We start from the raw sequence: 21,578 nt of genomic DNA, 5'->3' as shown, positions 1-21,578 counted from the left end.
ATTCACAAGTATGCTCTGGTGACAATTTTGTCTTCCTTTGGCTCTTTCACCTTAGAGAAAGTCTTTACCAAATGGAATTCAGGTTTACACAGGTAGCAAAGGACATGTCCAGTACTGATTAGGGCACCTAAAAACAGCACACATGTGTAACCTGACGGACACTGAATTCAGCTTCACAGTACGTAACTTTAATGTTATGCTCACACACAAGTTGAACTAGGAGAGAAAAAGAAAGTCAAAGGATGTACGGAAGTACTTTGCTACATTTTTCAGTCTCATCCCATTGTTTGACCCTAGATAGCATAAAGCAGCGGTGGGCAACCTGTTGCCCTCCAGTTGTTTTGGCCTACAACTCCCATCATCCCTCACCATTAGCTATGCTGGCTAGGGCTGATGGGAATTGTGACCAAAATATCTGGAGGGCCACAAGTTGCCCACCCCTGGCATAAAGGATGATAAGCAGTGTAATCTATATATGTCTACTCAGAAGTAAGTCCCATTGCATTCAATGGAACTTACTCTCAGGTAGGTGGGTACTGAATTGCAGCCCTACATTTTCCAATATGGGAATCCTCATGGAATATGAAACAAATCTTTACACACACACATGTATGTATATATACGAAATCTTTACTACTTTAAGTCACTACTTTTTAAGTCTGATTGTCTTCAAGAAAAGTTACTTCCAAATAAGTGGGCTTATGATCATTATTAGAGGGGAGATATGTTTAGCTTGATCACAATACTCCTTGACTCAGAGAAGCATGCAGGGCAGGTTCTGTGGCACACAAAATTTCATCCTCCAACATCTCGGCACTCCTCATACCCCCCAGCATTTACCACCTAAGGCAGCTACCTCACTCTGCCTAATGGTAGGGCCAACCTTGCCTTTAATACCTGTCCCCATGTGCCCTTATACACATGGGTTTCATTGACCATTATTCGTAACTTCAGATTCAAGTGTCTAACTTGTAAGTATTAATGTTTTGCAAGGTTATCTCAAAATCTTCAATATTGGTAAAATACTCCTATGCTGGGAGTTGTAGGATTTTTCTCTGTCTAAACATGCATAGGGTTGCACCCTAAATTTCTTTTCTCCAAAGGTCAGCCTATGGAACTACATCTAAAAAACATCATTTGCTTGCTATTAAACGTATTTTAAGATGCTAACAATATAGAAGAGGCTAACTATTACTTGCATTTTTTTAATGGAAAGCTGTTTGGGGAGAGGGAAATTTGGACTGGAGAAGTAGGTATAGGAGCCCTTTCTCCATCTGTCATTTCTTCTTAAATCACTCAGCATCCCAGTGGCTTTCCTCCATATGAGATTCCAGTGATGTGTACATAACTGAAACCCTGCAGGGAAGAGGAGCTGCTTGGGAACAGATTTTGAGTAGAGAAATAGCAGTTAGGGGAAGGGGTTAAGCATTCCATTCCTCTTTGCTTTTGTGCTCTAAATTTCCTCACTGAAAGTGGCTTCATGGTCTCTTGGAACATTTGCATATAATATGTAATTGTCACAAGTCAAAGCAAAATCACCCCCCCATTCTTGAATTATAGGAGAAAATGCAGGATTAACACTTAATGACATACACAATTCCCACGTTCTTACTCTCCCCCCACCCTGCCCATTTTAATCTATTTGTAGGTAAAACACATAATGCTAAGCCATGGTATGGTTTGTTGAAATCTGGCTTGCCATTGGGCTGGTTTGCATGATCGAACAGGCCACCATGGCTTATTTAAGCCACAGTTGGCTGTAGTGTGTACAGGTGGCCAGTTTGCATATTCAAGGCCCAGTTGTGGCTTGTCATGTCATGCGAACCCAGGTGGTGGGGGTTGTGCGAGGGTTCAACAACCTTCTTATAATCCAACAACACACCATGGATTCTGAGAGGGTCATTTAACTCTCACACAACCCCCACAGTCTGGATTCACACGATATGACAAGCCACGGGCAGTGCTGAATATGCAAATTCCGCCCGGCATGCACTGCAGCCCACAGTGGCTTAAATAAGCCATGGTGGACTATTTTGATCATGTGAACCAGGTCATTGTGTATGAACCTATCCTGGCAAAACAAACCACAAACTACAAAGCACAAAGAGAAAATGTGGTTTGCTGTTGACTTGCAAAGTCTGGTTTGTTTAAACCACTGCTTGTTGTATTATCTGTACTCAGAACCAAGGCTTATCCCTGGTTTACACTGCTGCCCGCACTAAAACAGAGGTGCCTGGCAAGAACAACCTGAAAATGAAACCACTCTGAATGCTGGCAAAATGGGTGAGAGACAAACCAAAAATAGGGAAAACAAGCTGCAGTTTGTTTGCCCTCTGCAAGATAGTTCATGGCTAAAGCAACAAACCATGATTAACATAAGTCATGGTTTAGCATTATGTTTAAATTCAGTCACTAACTAAAGGGGGCTGTCATAAAAGAGGGTCAAGGCCTCCTCCCCCCCCCTGTAATTTTTCAGATGAAATGTCTCTGAAGCATCGATTTATGAACATAAAACAAATAATATACTAACATTTATGTAGCACATTTAAAGCGTTCAAAACACTTTAAACATATTCTCTCTTAGTAATCAGGTTTGTTTCATTCTGCCTCCCCACCTTTGCTTCCAAGTTTCTTCAGCACTTTGAAGGGGCCTACTTTAGAATAATAATTTTAATTTAAGGTGGTAAACTGTCACTAAGAGAAAATTCATAGCACTATACGGTATGTTCTAGCCCAGGTCAAACTATGTATTGGATTGGTTCAGTGTAAGAAAATTAATACATTAAAATGCAGAGAAAAATGTGAATTTCGTAAGTATGCAACGCAGCATACGATTAAGAGAAAAACCATAGATTTTAAAAACTAGAAATGAGGCAAAAATGCCTTAAAAACTTTAATAAAACTTACCCTCAGCCCTTCACAAATCAAGTTCCACAACTTTAATTAAAACACAACTAATACTCTAACCCAAACACATTGACTAGAAGCAGAAAAGGCTCCAGTGTTGTAGCCAACCATGAACCTGACATGATGATTGATAAACAAACTAGATCCCTAAAATCTTACTGTATGTTTGTTAATAAAAAGACAGTGAAATCAGGTCAAAAGAGCTACATGGAAATGTTTTATAAGCGTCAAGTCAAGATATCTAGTATTTTATTGCCAAGGGGTTTCATATTTAAAAAAGGATTAAGGCAGTCACCATGGCCTATATTCCTATACATGATTATCCTGAACATACTGACACATTAATATCTGTATCTATACATACCATTACATATTGTACATGCATATGCTCAGCTTACAGCTTTGCTAAAAACATGTAACTGCTCAACTCTAGCAGTCAGAGAATTTTTACCCTCTGTCATTACAAGGCAGCAACCAACAGTCAAGTGGCAAAGGCACGGATAGCACAGTAGTGAGAAGACAAGGGATAGGCGCAACACAGCCCACTCTTCAAGCAGTAGCCACAGTAATACATACCCCATAAACCAGGGTAGATTACTGAAATGCATTAGATATGGGGCTGTGCTTGCTCCAGAATTTGTAGCTGGTTCAAAACTGAGAGCCAAATTAGCTAGCACCAGCAACCAAAAACATATTATGCAAACGCTTAAAGAGCTTAACTGGCTGCTAGTCTGCTTCCTTGCCCTGGCCCAACTCAAGTTGCTGAATGGTAGAGGTGGGCAACTTTGGGGGGTCTCGGGGCCATTTTCATCCCTGCATTCCTCAGGCTGCCCAAAAAACTTGTTGGTTTGCAATAAACTGCTACAGCACACAAAACTGATCAAATGTAGTTTGTTTTAAAGCTAAATTTGACCTTTTTAGTGCTATGTAGCTGCTAAAGGGGTTTAGTCTCTGTAGTGCTAAACCCACCATTTTTTAAAAAATAAACTGCCTTTTTTTTACCACCACAAAATTGGTGGGGGGATCAGGGGCCATATGTGGCCCACCCCTGTCCTAAAGTGACTGGGACAGGGGTATCTGAATGTTGCTTTTCTCACATGAACCTGCCCATTTGTTAAGATCCTCAGATGCTCTTCTTACAGTGCCCCTACTGTCCAAGGTCATTTCTGTGGGAGCACCAAAACCATGGAACTCCTTCCTGTGTTTTATTCACCTTTTCATCATAAACTTTTAGACACCTGGCAGAATCTGTCCTGTTTTCTTCTAATTTTAAATGACATTAGATTACTTTGATAGTTTTTTCATCTACTTCTGCTTTATATTTTATCAGATTTAAAAAAAAACAATGTCTTCATTTATTAGCCTCTTTCAGGCTTTGGTAATATGGCAGGCTACAAATTTAGATAAATAAAAGTTGCACACTTGATAGCGTCCAATAGCAACAACTGTTTACCTTCAAAGTTCTTCATGGCTGATACTTGAAGGATTCAGAAAGGTATTCTTGAGGACAGTACTAGTTATTGGTTTTAGTTTATCAGCAGCCATGATATGAATTTAGATTAGGCTGATTAGGTGCATTTTTGAAACCCTGGCTGAATAATACGGCCACTTTTAGTCAATGTAGTTTTCAACACTTGAGAACATGAAAAAGTCTGTAACTTGAAAAGGTAGTATTTCCTTCACCACACATTCAATGGCAAATAAAGCTGATTTTAAGTGTGGATACCAGATACTTAAGCTGGGGGTTCCATTAGGCAGCAGGATGAGCAGTACATTAAGGGTAATTGGCTAAAAGGGTAGTCCTAAGCCTTGTGCTGTGCCTGAGGCCCCTTCGGGTGGAGACAGCAACACTGACACCCAGACAGCAGCTCAGGATGTAATTGCAACTATGATAGTCATGGATTATTACAGAGTATTGGCGGCTTAGCACACAACACAGGTTACACCTTGAATTTATTTGTCTATACCAGTCTGGAGACAGGTGATCTACTTTGAAGCATTGTATTGTAACCCTTGTAATGGCCACACCCAAACTTCACTAGCAAAACTAGCTAGGAGAATTTGGCCCTGCTCATGACAGCTATGATAAATGCTTTGCTATAAGGGAATTATTTCCAGCTGCTCTGAAAGAGGTGATTTAGCTGAAAATGTTCATTGGGTCTTGAAAATTTGCCAGTTTCAAGCATGGAATTTTTGGCTAAATGAGTGAGGAGCTGGTTGCTGTACAACTTTTAGCATTCTTGGATGAAGTTTACTTCTTTGTGCCATTCTCATCAGACCTGAGGCCATGTTATAAGGCTTGAACTGTTTTATTGGCCCAACCAGAGGTGGACAGGAGACATACCACTTTGCCAGTTTTGAATCCTTCTGCAACATTTGACAGTACTTATACTCGGCCAGTACAGACTTTATTGAAGCTAACAACTGCTCATATAGGAACTACGTAATGAAGAAGGAGATTTTGTCATTGAGGAAATTTAAATAACGAGATTATTTACGCCTTGTTGTTGGGCAGGTGGAGGAGGATATTATTTGAACTGGATCCATGACAGTAGAGAACTCAAATCTTGGTAAAACTACAAAACTAATGCCAAGATCTTCAAAGGTTCTTAGCAGGCATGATTGTCTTTCTGCCTCAAAACTGAAGCCAAACAGAAACAGCTAAGGTATGGAGTTTAGTAATAGGCAAGAATTTAAGGGAAAACTTTATTTTTTTTTTTTAAAAAATCATATTTTAACACATACAATTGTGATTTGTGAAATCATAATCAATACAAAAATAAGACACATTGCTGCTTCCAACAGCCAAAGTGCAGTAGTGTAAGCTGCATGATAACATACAAAATTATTTTATTAAAAATTACAAACACCTCAGTTTCTTATAAAATATAGTTTTAGGGTACAAAAAAAGGAACTTGTCATTCAATAATTTAATCGTAAATTCAGCATGCACTGTTAACAGCAGTTCTTAATTACTGTTCTGCCAAACCTTCACCAGTGAGCTGAATGGTAAGAGTACCACTTCTGTCTGTCTCTACCACCAATACGCCTTTGAAAGTGCCTGGTGATGTTGGTTTGAACTGGACTGGTAAGTTGCAGTAGTGATGACATCTGCAAGGCACAAGTTGACAAACATTTTAGACAGGTTCTTAATATGCTGCTTCAGTTTTACTGATTTTTTGTAGAAATGTTGATAAGTACCGTAGCTCCTTATCATCCTTTCAGGAGTCTTGAATACCTTTGTCTGTATACAAGGGAGAGCAGAATGGTCTCCTATCAAGTGGCCAGAATGTTATAGGCTGTCAGTCACCGTCACTGTCTTCCACTGGAAATTCAAACTGGCTTTACAGTCTTAATGTATGTGCCATTTTGTCTCTCAGATCTTTCACACTAGTATGACACTTTAGGACGAAACAAAGCCATTCTAGGGAGTGTGTGTACAAGACACCCAAAAGTGTATTACCTGGAATGCCTCCAGTGTAGAACACCAAGTAGGCTAAGCAAGGATTATTGAGACAGATGCCCTAGGGATACAGGCTTCTCTCATTGACTACCACTATTGTAGAACAGCAATATTTATTTCCTGGGGAGTGGACACTTTTCATCATTGTCCCACCAAAATCTTCATAAGTCACCACTGTCTTTTAAAAGGAACTTATTTTGCATTACTATGTAATCCTTCTTACTTTGTCAGCTGCCCTGGGAGCCTGCTGTCAGGCAGAAAAATGGGATATAAATATATTAAATGAATATAATAAATAAATGGTATTTATTGTGAGCCTCTTTGACATTTCCATAAATAAAGTAGGATAAAAATGCTAAAACACATTTAGTCGTTCCCTGAATCCAATTTTCATTTAACACCTATGCATATTTTTATGTACCTGGCTCTTTTCTACTCTAATTTCCATTCTATTACTGTACAATAAACTTCATGCTACTCAGTATTGACTACATAATAATACAAATTGCTTAGCTGTAAAGCAAACTGAGATTCCTCCATACTATAGGAGGGCCAGAATGGTGAAATGGCTGGGCTACTGGGAAACTCAAACCCAGTTTCTGATTCATCATAAAGCAAATTGGTACTGGTAAAGCAAACATGTTCACCCCACCCCCACACCCCTTTAAAAAGTTAAAAGCTTCAGAAAATATGACTTCACTCACCTCAAATTATAATGGGAATGCTTGATGTAAAAAGGTTCTCTGGGACATCTAAACTTCAGCTGGAATTTAACAAGTAATTGTTTAGGAAGATACTTTATTCATTATAAACTAGGCATATAGTTACTTAGCCTGTTCTAAAGTTCAGCAAAAAATTATTGGGTTACATGTTTGAGAAAAGTTCATAGTATTTAAGCTTCATCAACAAATCCCGATACAATTTTAACCCTGGGATTCAAGTTTAATACAGTATCAGATTTTTTAATAAAAAGATGGTTGCTTTTCAGCTGAAAATGAAAGGAATACTGGAAAGTGACTGACCAGCAGAATCAGGTACAAATAAGTATTTAGCATGAAACATTAGATGTGTAAGCAGCAAGACTATAAGTGCATCTGGAAGGAAAGCGTGGAAGTTAAAAGTACCCTGTTTGACGAGGTAGAATAATTCCGCATGCTGATTTTCAATGTGCTCGATTCGCCAGTCCTAGTTGGAGGAAATGTATAAACGTCTTCTTGGACATATAGCCCTTTCCTGATTTTGAAAGAGAAATGTCAAAATAATGCCAAAATGATCATATCTATTATATTTTTGTTGGCAATGGATTTTTTATAATTAGATTGCTCTGAAAGTGAAGAAGAGTACTTGAAGCCCAACGTTTTGAGCCTTCATAGAGCCACAGCTGCAGAACATGTTCCCTACAGAGGCCCACCAACACATGTCACTGCTTAATTTTACGCATTTTATAAAGCCCCATTTTACAAGCACTTTGAAATTTTGATGGGGTTGTTGCCTGGATACTAATTTTATAGATTCACTGTAGAACTAAGTGAATTTTTTGCTGAAGGGTGATGCAATCAGGTCCAGTAATACTACCCTCTATAAATTGTAATAAGTGATAATGAAGTTTCATAGAAATAGAGGGATTCATAGCGGACACTATTCTCAGCATTTGAGAGACACATTTTTGGTTCACTGGAACAAAAATCCAGGATTAAGCCATTGTTAACTAAGTCCTCTTTTAAGTGTCCCAACAAGCATAATTTCCATGTATCCTTTGGCAGCACTCCCTTCTAAAAACAGCCATGTACATCATCCTGAGCTTCTTGGAAGAAAGACAGGTTGCTTACCTGTAACTATGGCTGTTCAAGTGGTCATCTGTGCATTCACACACAAGTTCTGTACCTGTGCAGAGCCCCATTTCAGGAAACTTCTGTAGCTGAGGATTTTTTGGCAGGAACCTTCCCCCACCATCCCAGCACACATGTCCCTGAGAGGTTCCCACCTATTCCTTCAGTTCCTTGGGACCATCCATCGTAGCCTTGGAACTGAGAGGAATCTTCGGTATCCACACTGAAAGCGACTATGACACCGAAGAGAGGATAATGGGTGGGTTGTGTCAATGCACAGATAACCACTCAAAGAACCAGTTATAGGTAAGCAACCTGTCTTTCTTCATGGTCTCTGTGCATCACACACATGGGCAAGTATCAAGCTGACTTACTAGGGTCTGCACACCTCAAAAACCAGTCAGCTCTGGCTCATACATCCAATCGGTAGTGATGAATGAACAGCGATGCCTTTGATCGAATTGCATCCCTACCTAGTTCAGGAATGACAATTCCCCTGTTGAACGTGACCGACATAGCTAGCCACTGCACGAGCTAAGTGAGCTCAGACTGCGGCAGTTTGAGACCAGTCACCTCATACACTAACTGGATCATCTTGATAACCCATGCAGCAAGACGTTGTACAGAAATGGGAAGGCCCATTGCACTTATTGCACTTGCCACAATAACAGATGAACAGATGGGGAGACTGTCGGAACAACTCAGTTCCTGAAGTAAAAAGCAAGTGCCTGACAAACATCAAGGGTGTGAAGTATTGACTCAAGCAAAACAGATGGAGAGGAGAAGAAAGCAGGAAGAATGATGTCTTGGTTCAGATGAAATTCCGACACCACCTTGAGAAGGAAGCTGACATCTGGACAAACAACCACCTTATCTCTATGAAAAATGAGATAAGGAGGATCAACATGCAGAGTGCACAGTTCACTAGAGCATTGTGCCAAAGTAACAACCACCAAGTACACCGTCTTCAAGGATAACAGATGGAGATCTACAGTCGCAAGTGGCTCAAAAGGCTTAGATGACAACGCCTGGAGAACAGTGGAGAGACTCCAAGTCGGCACTATTTTTTGGACTGGAGGAGCAAAGTTCTGGACTCCCCAGAAGAACTGTTTCACCATTGGATGGGAAAAGATGGAGAATCCCCCAACAGGGAGATGAGAAGCAGAAGCTGCAGCAAGGTAAACACGGAAGAAAAAGAGAGCTTTAACCACTTGCTGAACAGTGACAAAAAGAACCAAAGAACCTGGTGCAAGGAGCATCTAACAGGATCAAAGTCTTCCACATGTGCAAAGAACAAAATGTAGCCCACTTACAGGATATGACTGTTTCATGGATGGCTGATGAGTGGCACTGAGGATGTGCTGAATTGGGGCAGGAATGCTACCACTGGTACTGTTCATTGGATCCTCCATGCCATCATGCAGAGTTTCTGAAGATCTGGGTGCTGAACTCTGCCTTGCTCCTGAGTAAGGAGGTATGGAATCATTGGGAGCTGCACACAGTCACCCTCCACAAGACAAAGAGGGGCGAACCATGGCCGTTGCAGGCACCATGAGGTAAGGAGGATGCACTGCGTGCCATCTGCTCTGACCTTTGCCAGGGCTCTGGTGATGAGTGGAAAAGGGTTGGAGGAGATGTAAAACAGTACTCCCATCCATGGGAACATGAAAGTATCCCCCACTGAGTCCTTATCTCACCCCGCTCAACTGCAGAAGTGTGGGCAGACAGCATTCCCTCTCTGGGCAAAGAGATCGACCTCCGGCGTGCCCCAATGGCAAAAGAGATCGACCAGTATCTCATGGTTCAGCTCCCACTCATGGGAGGTTAACAGTGTCCAACTGAACCAACTGATCAGCACATACTCCACACCAACTTGATGGATTGCAATTACGCCAATCTAATGGGACACACACCAGTGAAAAATCTGGATGGTGAGGGTGATGAGTGGGAGGGATCACGTTCCTCCCTGCTTGTTCAAATAGGTGATGAGAATATTTTATTGTCTGAGAATACAGAACAAGCATGCCCATTAGGTCCAACTGGAAAGCCTTGACAGCCTTGTCGATAGCCCTCAGCTCTAAGAGATTGATATGTTTGGTGGCTTCTGTGAACACCCACCAGTCCAGGACTATCAAGTCCCCACAGTGAGCTCCTCATCTTGAGGGACACACATCCATAGTCAGCACACAGGATGGAGTTGTAGGAGTGACATGCCCTATGAGAGATGGGTATCTATGGTCCACCGTTACAATGTATTGTTCACCTTTTGGGAAAGTTGAAGTTGAATACGTCAGGCGTCATGCCTGAAATCAAAGACTCAGAGAAACCAGTTTTGCAGTGTCCACATGTGTAAGCAGGTGTGCTGCACAACTGATGTTGTTGTGTCCATCAAATCCAGGAGACGTTGGACATCGAATGCAGTGGTACTGTCTCGAGCGACTAGCTCGTATGCTGGGATGGTTAGAGAGCAGGCCTAATCTTCAAGAAGGAATGCCTGACCAGTCTGTGAGTTGAGGAGAGCCCCAATGAATAGGAGCTTCTGGAGAGGTATCAAGTGCAATTTCTCCACACTGATGTAGAAGCCTAGATCGTGGAGAAGTCACATCAAGTGACCAAAGAAGCTCACAGCTGATTGATGCCACCAGGAGCCAATCGTTGATGTACAGGTAGATCTCCATACTGTGGGCATTCAGATAAGCACACACCACTGCCATGTACTTTGTGAAAACCCTTGGAGCCATGGCAAGGCCAAAGGGCAACACCTGGAATTGGTAAGCATTGTTGCTGATGGCAAAGGGGAAGAAGTGCTGGTAAGTTCTCTGAATCATGATGTGACACAGTCGACCTGAAGAATGCCTACTTCCACGTTTCCATCTCTTTCCTTATGCACTCACACATACAAATAGAGAGGCTTCAGTCTCACCCCTTATCATTATCACCAGTTTCATTACAGATGCAAATCCTTGAAGACTCTCAGGCTACAAAGGAATGCCTCCAGGGGATTCAAATGGGAACACTGAAGTTGCCTGCAGTTTGAAGTGAGGCTTGCTGGCTAGACTAACTTAGGGAGGGATGTCCCTCCCTTCCAGTGATGCTTCCCTATGTTGCCTCTTACGCATCGCTAACTGGGTCGACCGTCTGAGCTCCGCCCCTGACATTTCCCTCTTAGCTCTGCACTGCAGTCTAGCATCTCTTAGGTCACAGTCCCCACTCTCCTTCTCCTCCTTGTCCTCCTCCCGGCTTCTCACAGAGGGGGGCAAGGGGGAGGCTTCAGGCCCAGCCATCTGGCAGTAACCCGAGAAGCACGCCTACCCATATCTGAACTGGCTTGGGAAAATGCATCCTCCAGTTCTGGCTGTTCCTCTTCTGAATTTGAGCTGCTATCCTCCCTGCACTCAGAATCAATCCTGACATCCTGATGCAAACCAGTCTCCTTTGGACAGCAGCAGCAGGATCAACGAAAGCAAAACCATGCAGAATTTCTTGGGTGTAGTGAAGGTACTGACGTTGCAGAGAACCAGAATCTCATGAAGCTCTCCATCCCTCTTTGATACTGTAAAGTACTGGGAATAGAAACTGCAGCATAGTTGACAAGACGGGAAGGTTCTATGGGTCCTTATGCCAAGAGGTCTCTACCTCTTGTTGAAGAACTGCTGATGAAGGGAGTAGGTTGGAAGATACCGAGAGAAAGAAGGGCATTGAACTCAATCCTGTAGCCACTCTGCACAACACAGAGGACTCAAGAGTCCGATGGCTGTTATGTTGGTCCAGGCTGGCAGAAAAGAAGACAAGCAAGCTTCAAAGATGGGATGAGTGGGATGAGGCAGAAGGCCTAAGAAAGACAGAGGGAAAGTCAAAGGTGACACTTATTGCCTCCGTCGTCGTTATGATGAAAAACCTTGAACACGGCCACCAAGTACTGCTTCCTTGGCATCGAGGCCAATGGTCTGAAAGCCAGTCCAGCTCTACACTGTTGGTATGAATACTGGTTAGCAGAAGGCCGCAACCTGTGGCTTTGTTTGTGTGTGTGCATGGGGAGGGTAGTTGGCCCAGCCCCATGTGCTGAGTTGTATTCTGTACCTTTTGCAGAGTCCATGGCCTTGTCAGTTTTGGCAGTGAAAATACCTTGGCCATTGAAAGACAAGTCTCCTACATGGGGTCTGGCTTCCTGGGACAGACCCACAGACCTCAGCAAGGTACGGTGCCTCAGGGCTACAACACCGACCAGAACCTGCACATCACAATCTGCTTGGTGTCGAGACGTTTTGATCTGTTGCCTCGAGGGGCACATAGCCTCACCTTGAAACACCCAGGCCTTATCCTTAGGGAAGTGGTTGAAAAGGTGTCCAACCCTTTCCCAAAGGAATAGATGGTAGCAGGACATAGCTGCCTGATAATCTGGCACCTTAAGTCCCATATTGGCTGAGGAATAAAGTCATTTGCCCATTAAATCCAGATGGCGACCCTCCTTATCCATCGGTGAGGAGTGGGGTCCATGGGATTTATTCTGTGATGCCTCAGCTATGATAGAGTTTGGAGCAGGATGAGTAAAAAGAAAACCTTCAGTGTTTTCCTTCATGCGATACATCCCATCAAGTCATGTAGATGTGGGAGGAATAGATGAAGAGGTCTTCCACGACTGTTGTATAGTATGAGATGATGCTAGAAGTAGCAGGATCGGCATGGAAGACTCAGTATGGACTGCATCAAACCCTGGGTTTTGAACAGCAGAGTCAGGTTGCTGAGTCTTCAATCCCAACAACTACACCATGTGAAAGACTTAGTCAGAGAACTGGCTCAGATCTTCAGCTGCAGAAATTGTGTCTGGAGAACTGACTGTTGTGTCTGATGACGAGATGGACAGGTGCAGGGAGGAGTGGGACTTCGAGTCTGATTCATAACCGTTGATGCCAGATAGTGGGTAAGGTGCTGGAGGATCCAGATTCTGCTGCCCCTTAGCTGTGGACTGAGGTGGTAATACTGCCAATAATGTCAGCATGTCAGTCAGGAAACTGAGCTATGGTAGCTGAAGCAAGGAAGGCAGCAGGGACCCACTTGATCCGATGGGACCGAATGGGGTAGTGAAACTGCTGCAGGCACTGTTCGTGGCAATGATATGGGAGAAGGCACCAAGACAGTCATCCTGAGGTCTCAAGACCATAGCCGATGATATTCGTCAGTACTGTCTGGCTCCAAGTCCACAAGAGTCATGGTGAGGATACAGAAGTTCTTTACTCACCTGTGAATATCTGTTGTACTTGAGTGACAGAGGTCAGCAAGTTTGGGAAGGCCCTGCCTCTGGGGCTGGGAAGGCAGTCTCCAAATTTGGTCTCCTGGAAGAGGAGGAGGACCCCTCCCCCCCGCTCACCAGTTGAGTGTTTCAAACAGCTGCATCACATCGGAAGCCACCGGTCCTGTTGACTCACTGTCAGTAGCTTGATGATGATGATGATGATTAATTACATTTCTATACCACCCCATTGCCGAAGCTCTCTGGGCAGTTTAAAAGCCATTTATATAAAAGTATACATACAATATACACAAACAACATATAACTAAAAACAACTTTGAATAGTCAGATTGACTATCAGACTGTGAAAGCAACATGGATGAAGCCTGTGAGTCTCCTAGAAGAAGCCCAGCTCGGGTGGACCTAGCTGACCTCCTTCACTCGAGTAGAACAGAAATTTACTGGTAAGTAAAGAATTTCCGTTTCTCACCTCGAATGCAGGAGGCCAGTTAGCTTGGGGATGTAAAACAGCAGTTCACCCCTGGGTGGGCCAACAGACACTCTAGCCAGCCCCCTGCTAGGATTGTAGCACCCTCCAAAGGACACGACTGCCAAAGGCGCCCTCTGCTGAGGCGAATGAGTTGATCTTATAGTGTCATGTAAATGTGTGCACTGACAACTATGTAGTCACTTTGCAGATCTCCTCCATAGGGGCCCTCCCCCAAAAGGCCGCTGAGGTGGCCATCACTCTCACTGCCTCGCTGGAATTGTTAAGGTGCCTGAGAAATATGCTAGTGCGATACACTCGCAGAGGCAGCGGACAAGGAAGGCTACCGAAACCTTCTATCCCAAAGAGGATGGTCTAAAGGACACAAACAGGGAGCTTTGCTGCCTATGGGGCTTGGTTCTGTTGAGGTAGAACTTGAGAGCCCGCCTGGCATCCAGGGTGTGGCACTCCCTTTCTTGTGGGTTGGGATGGGTGTGGGCAGAAGGATGGGATGACTAATTTCTGGGCCCTATGGACCTTTGAGTTAATCTTGAGGATGAAGGTAGGGTCCAGGCAGAGGGCCACTTTGTCTCTATGGAAGACACAAAGTTCCTTTTCTGCGGACAGAGCCCCAAACTCAGAGACCCTCTTGGTGGTGGTGATGGCCAGGAGGAAGGTGGTTTTGAGGGTTAACACCTTAAGGGTGGCTGCCCTCAGAGATTCCAATGGAGCCTTGGTTAATCCCTTGAGGATGATGCTGGGGTTCCATGTGGGGGTGGATTGATCAAGGAGGCAGCCCTGAGAAATCTCCTAATGTGGGTGTGGGACTCTATGGGTCCCCTCTCCAATTCTCCAAGGATGGACCCCAGGGCAGAGACCTGTCTCCTCAAGGTATTGTTTTTGAGGCCTGTAAAAAGGCCCTCCTGGAGGAACTCCAGGATATCACCTATGTTGGTGGATAGCAGGTCCCTCCCTGATGACTGAGCCCATCTGAGGAAGGCCCATCAGGTGTGCTTGTACAACCTGTCAGTGGAGGCCCTCCTGGAGGCAAGAAGGGTGGAGGCCACTGTGGTCGAATAGCCTTGGCCGTCTAGTAGGTCCTGCTCAATATCCAAGCGGTCAGTTTCAGGAAGCCTGGGTCTTGGTGTATTATCAGACCCTGGGTCAGCAGGTCGTGCCAAAAAGGGAGGACTGACTACTACTGGGCTGGCTGTTGACAGGTTTACTATGTCAGCATACCACGGTCTTCTTCTTGACAGTTGGGCACTTTCAGGATTAGTTCCGCCCGTTGGTCTTTCACCCTCTGAAGCTGGTCAGAACAATTGCAACAGGCTTGCTTTGTAAAAGCCTGGCAATTGTGCACAGCTGTCCACTTTATGTCTTTCACCCAGGCAGAAAAGGGATAAAGAGTGTCCACCTGTGGGTGGTAACTTGCTTCCACAGTGGGCAGTTTTAGAACAGTGCCTGGAGGGCCATATGCCCACTGGGGCAATCACACATTCATGAAAAAAAAATGAAAATAATAAAAACAACCAAAAGATAGAAAGAACAACAGAAGAGAGAAAAGACTGAATTAAACCTAAGCAGGACGCAGAAATATCTCACTGAACACAGAGAGGTTCCCAAGCGAGATTACCACAATGGTGGTTGAAAGAGAATGGAGGGAACAGGTGGGAACCTGCCAGGGATATGTGTGCTGGGATGGTGGGGAACTGCTCCTGCCAAAAATTCCTCAGCCATACAAGTTTCCCGAAATGGGGCTCCATGCAGGCACCCATGTGTGTGATGCACAGAGACCATGATGAAAAAGAGTCGTATAAAGATAAAGATATAATAAATTAAATACTGCATGCACATCCCACCATGTAAGATAAATGCATGCGTAGGAAAAATATTTAGAAAATAAGACAGATATACATTTGTCTCACTGTGAGGTGTACATGCAGTGTATGCCCTACGCTGAAGTGAAATCCACAAGGCAAAAGGCTGTACACATTTTCCAAGTCTTGTACCAAGATTGTTAGGTTTGAGTGGGGGAAGGGAGTATTCAGATTTATGCTGCATACCCAGTTTTACCTTTTTTCTTTTTACCCTTAACACAGTACAATCTATACATTATTCATGAGTAAGGCCAACTGTGTGCATTGGGGCTCAATCCCTAGAAAGTTTTTTAGGATTACAGCTTTACACACTTTTTAAAGTTTAAGAACTTCCTTAAAGGACTGGTTCACTGGCAGATGTGTAGGGCTAACTGTTTGGTTAAATGTCACCTATATTTTACCAGCTGAACCTACAACACAGAGCTATATATAGCACAGTAGCTATTCCTTCTATTTAGCAACCCTGAGCATAGCAAAACATTATGAATCTGCTGAAGTACTATTTTTTATTATTATTATTATTAAATTTATTAATCGCCCATCTGGCTGGTCACCCAGCCACTCTGGGCAATGTACAACACACAAAACAGTTCAAAACAATAAAATTCTACAGTAAAAACATTTTCTAAAATACCCTAACCCACCCCAAATGCCTGCCTGAACAACCACGTTTTTAATGCACGACGGAAGCTCATTAAAGACTATCACATGCTATATATCAAATTAACAAAGTTCACTTTGTTGACTAAGAATGAATGCACATACAGTTACTTTAGATTACGTTTCATTTACATACCAAATTTTGTGATCAAAAGTATCAGGGACATCTCTTCTTTGGGATACATCTCGAACCCTGATTTTTACTAAGGCAGCTGGGGAAACTTCATTTTTTAAAGCTTTGTTTTCTAGGATGCCCTGTTGCAAGAAACATTTGAAGTTAAACATTAGCACTACCTCCTCAAATTATGCTCCATATTTTTATATAGATTGTGAAAGGTAATAAAGCTCATTAATCTGAGAAAAACTATAGGTAAAATCCAATGAAGTAAACTTTGGCCAAGTTAAATTGTGTTCTGATTTTATTTTATGAGTATGAATTCCCTACATTTGACTTGTTCCTGACCTACAACTTCGTAGCTAAGAGCTCAAGAAAAGGATGAACTGGGGGACAGGAGAAGTATATATGCTGCCCTGGATTCCTTGGAGGCAGTTCCACTCCTAATGCTGATGAGATTTTATTGGAACTATGTTACAAGCTATGGTAGGATCTGGAGGGGACTCTGCCAGATTTCTGCTTCCTAATTTACATGCGCAAATTCACAAGCTGTAACAATACTGACATCAGCATTAACAAGTTGATCCTTTCTATTTATCCAGTGGGTAAAAACTGTAAAAAGTGCTGATGAATCCAATCAAACTCAAACTAGAACCCATTCTAAGGCCTATTGTGATGGTAGCAAAGAAATCTCTTCTGCCACTATTGGGTCCCTTCACCATTGACCAGCAGAGCTGTTTCAAGTGACTAGAGCAGGCAGGACTTATTTTGGCCATTTCAGAGAAGTTCTTGGGGCCCATATTCCAGTGGGGGGCAGGACCAAAAGCAGAAAGGAAAAAATAGCAGCATATTTAAGCTTAAAGCTCTTATTATGAGTAATTAAGCCCTTGGAGAAGTGTTTCAGAAACAGGGAAAAAACTGCACAAAAGTCAGGAACCAGTGTTGGGGGAAAGGATGTAGGGACAGAGGATGGGGATGTGGATTTCTGGGGACTCCAGGAGGGCCAAACTGGGACCCTTGGAAGGCTGGATTTGGCCCCCAGGCCTGAGGTTCTGCACTCCTGTACTCACCATTCCACAAAATTGAAGTCTGTGTTTGTCTTTCAGGTGAGAATGATGAAGTGGGTGACACTCAAGATCCCAGAACTGAGAATAGCGCCCTCTATCTCTAGGCAAAAAGGTGACTACAACCTACCAGGAAATAAAGTTACAAAATTATATAAATATATACTTTTCTGAACTTGACTGAACAGGAATGGCAGCACTTTCACTGACCGCAGATGGTAAAAAAGCATTAAGTACTGTCACCAGGCTCAACGGCTGCCATAATTCCAACTTCCAGGACCAAGATAAAAAAGGTGCAAATGCCTTGTTAAAAATGCATAATTTGAACAATGATAAGATTAGTTCTACCTGTTTACCCTTAAGACTTTCAAGACCCTATGACCTCTTAGGCAATGTTTGCTGTAACTTAAAAAGTAACAGCTGTGGAAAAAGGAAGTCATGATCAAAATTGCCAGAGAAAAGAACTATACCACATACATTATACTGGACAGTAATTTAGCAACTATAATTTTTCTCTTCAAGGCAAAAATTGGTATTTCACATTCAAATAAGCAGCTGATCCTTGACTTGATTATTTTTAGTACTTGGTAAAAAAACACTAACATGCAAGCTGTAGTCATAAAGTATAAATATACATAATGGATATAGTTTAGTATGGTTATCTGAAATGATGAAGAGAATATCTGCAGAGAATGGTTCCCCCATATCCCTGCTGCCAAAAAACATTATCCTCTACATCTAGTGATGAGAGTTGTGGCTGTTTCTGACTCTCTCCTAGCTGAGGGAGAAGAATCTTTATTGAGGTCATATGCTTAATCATATCTCCTACCTCCCCTTTTGCCTAGCTGCCAGACTGCCCCTGTATTTAGTCATGAGGTCAGAATTATTCTGGCGACTGCATGGAAGATAAAGCTAGCCACTTTGTTCCAAAGAGTCAAGATTGAGAATGCTGTTGTAGTCATGGAGAGAGTGATTCCTTTTTGTTCGTAAGGTAGGATGGGGAAGGCAGGCAACAAAGCTAGAGAAGCCACGTTTGCTGCATGCCAGAAGTGGTTTAGGGGACAAAGACAACAGGACTGCAGCCAAGAGTTAAATGAGTTGGAGGATCAAACTGACCACCCAGCAAATGCCAAGGACCACAGCCATATGACCAAACTGCTGTCACCATCTATTACACACACACACACCCACACACACACACCTTTTACAGAAATGTGTAGTTTGCCTACATTTTCAGCCATCTCCACGCTCCTTGACACCTGTGACACTAATCTGAACAGGAGAGAAGATGCTGAGATATGCAGTAGCAACCACTGGTAGGTCATTACCCTGAAGGTAGTTCATTAATCTGAGCAGAGTATAAAAGAAATGCTTTAGGCCACACCGAGGACCCACAAAGGGCTTGATAAGCCCTCCTACCCTTTTCTGACAACACTACTATAATGCCCTTGACTCCTCTAGCTACCCCATGGCAATTTTGCAAATGAAAACAGTTCACTTTACACAATACACTCCAAGAAGAGTGCCTTGCACAAATTTGGAACTAAATCGTGGTGGAATCTTACTTCTATGTACTTTAAATTTCTTCCGTATTCTCAAAATTGACTCTTGAACAGAAGCCTGACTTCATTTTCCATAACTACTATTGTCAAATAGAGTCTATAAGTTTGGAATATTAACTGTTTTTCCTTTGAAGACAAACAATCTTAAAAGGTTGATGCACACCGTCACATAAACTTACTTTTTCTTTCCCGCGGCCTTCAAGAGTACCAGAAAGACATGAACACCGGAAAGCAGTATATGTGGCTCTGTAAACCTCCCCACTTTCATCAACATCCTAAAAAGAAATTAAAGCAGTTTTGGAACATCTTCAAGGAATTGTTTTGGAGTGGATAGATATACTGAGTTTCAGTAAGAAGTTATTAATTTCAGTATCTAATCAGTTTCTATTTAGTACTTGATGGGAAAGTACTTCATTGATCAAAACAAGCCTGTCATATGCACATTTTTCAAGGATGCATTTGATCAATTTTAAAGCCACAGGGAATATAAGGAGCAGGCACACTTAGGTACTGAGCCCTACCTCTACTAGCAACTATTCTTCTCAACCTGATTAATTTCCAAATGAGTTTAACATTCTTTCCAACTCTAATTGAGTGAGATAAATTATTTCCTTATTCAAACTAATCTATAATAATATAGAATGAGATATATAATTTGGCTTTTGTGTAATTGCATGAAGTGTAATTATCCTTTCAATGAACAGCTATACATGTCAGGGGTACATGCATCCATGTGTGAGTAAATATGCCTGTGTGTCACTTTAGGTGGTCGGTTCACCCACTGGCACATCAAGCTCCCCACGTCTCAGGCAGGAGACCAAATTGGCCCTTGGGCCAAATATGGTTCCTCACCCCTAAACTAAAGAATGAATCAAGACAACCAGAACAGAATGAACTAATCTTTAATAGGATCAGGTTGTTCATTAATTTTCTATTATACTTCTTTTCTAAGCTTGCTCTTCTAGAACAAAGAACTTCCATATGTATGTGAATATCAAGTCAGTTCTGTTTAGATGCAGTGAGTGCAAAAAGTATACTGAGAACCTTTGAAGACAATGTCTTTTTCAGATTTTCTGCTCACCTTGACATAAGGTGGTGCAAAAGATGACAAAACCCATTTCACATTTTCATCCCCATTATTTTCAATCTCTAGATATTTCTCTGCAAGAAAATATACAGGTAATTAGGCAAAAGCTTGTGTATATTATAGGTACCACTGCTAAGTGATTTCATAATAATCAAATGAGTAAGTAGCTTGCTAATAAACTAAATTAGTAATTTGATCAGAAGTTATCATATTTATAATCTATGCCCATCTTTACCTTAAACAGAAGGCTGATATAATGTATGTCAATGTTAGAATGCAGCTTCAACCTATTGTTCACTTCTACAGTCCTATAGATAGCACCTATCTAAAGTTTCCCAAACTTAAAGTCTCTGAGTTCCAAGGCAAGTCAGAAAATAAAGCTACCACAAGAATTTTAATTTGTAAATAACTCACACAAATATCAGGCTAATCTATCTTTAGCAATGTAAAATTCAAGATTAGACAGACACTGGGCTGGTTCGCACCATCAAACAAGCCACGGGGGCTTGAACAAGGGACAGCAAGGCTTGTTGGGAGGGTTGAATAACCCTTAAACAATCCCACAATAGCCGATGGGTTATGTGAGAGCTGTTTAACTCTCCAACAAGCCATACCACCTGGGTACGGATGACATGATAAGCTGCAGCAGGCTGGTAATTATGCAAATCGCACCCGGTATATGCTGCAGCTGACAAGCCACAGTGGCTTGTTTTGATCATGCAAACTGGGTCACTGTGACTGGGTTCAGACAATACGATAACTCATGTTACAACAACCACCCACAGTTCAATGACTCAACCCTTGAGTGTGGGTTATTGTGTGGTGTAAACTCAGTCATCATCACTGTTCTTGCCTTCATAAACTGATTAAGAATGCATTGTATTTCCATTCTGAATGTGCTTTACCATTCTGATTTAATGGTTGAAAGCCACATTTTATTAACCCAAAGATAGTGAATAATCTGTGATGAAGCAGTTCAATAGATTATGTAATGATCTTTCAAATCTTCATCACTACCCCGAGGCAGAAAAATGAAACCACCATCAATTGCTTTCATAATTTTTAGCAAAAAACAAATCAAATTCTCAATCATATCATAAACAGATTGGTATGATTGTTTCTTGACATAACCAAGAAACAAAGCCATGATAGGGTTATGTAGATATTGGTTGGTTTAATTCTCAATGAATGATCATTCCAGATTTCATAAACCATGCTTTATGTAGTCGGAAACAAGTGCCAGGGACTAGCATTCTTCCCTCACATGGCACTTTATTTCTGGCTTAATGTCAGT

General features: G+C 42.3%; 1 protein-coding gene across 6 annotated transcripts in view; it reads right to left on the bottom strand.

The window, feature by feature from the left end:
• Window positions 1-3,102: 3,102 nt before the first annotated feature.
• The window catches only part of CEP192 (centrosomal protein 192), a 94,493-nt gene continuing 76,017 nt past the window's right edge, over window positions 3,103-21,578 (bottom strand). For 3 of the 6 annotated variants that reach the window (XM_084849925.1, XM_084849927.1, XM_084849928.1), the window contains 7 exons: window positions 20,279-20,358; window positions 19,377-19,472; window positions 17,642-17,761; window positions 16,593-16,711; window positions 7,495-7,603; window positions 7,075-7,133; window positions 3,103-6,018 (listed from right to left, as the gene is read on the bottom strand). In XM_084849925.1, coding sequence (XP_084706051.1) covers window positions 5,880-6,018; window positions 7,075-7,133; window positions 7,495-7,603; window positions 16,593-16,711; window positions 17,642-17,761; window positions 19,377-19,472; window positions 20,279-20,358 — 722 coding nt within the window. In that variant the 3' untranslated portion in view covers window positions 3,103-5,879. The remainder of the gene's footprint in view (window positions 6,019-7,074; window positions 7,134-7,494; window positions 7,604-16,592; window positions 16,712-17,641; window positions 17,762-19,376; window positions 19,473-20,278; window positions 20,359-21,578) is intronic. The other 3 variants (XR_014790163.1, XR_014790165.1, XR_014790164.1) reach the window with 3 other exon arrangements.

The sequence above is a fragment of the Heloderma suspectum genome, chromosome 4 (assembly GCF_057233095.1).
Source record: "Heloderma suspectum isolate Gila_16-S chromosome 4, 16-S_ref, whole genome shotgun sequence".
NCBI lineage: Eukaryota > Metazoa > Chordata > Lepidosauria > Squamata > Helodermatidae > Heloderma > Heloderma suspectum.
This window is presented reverse-complemented; position numbering and strand designations above follow the sequence as displayed.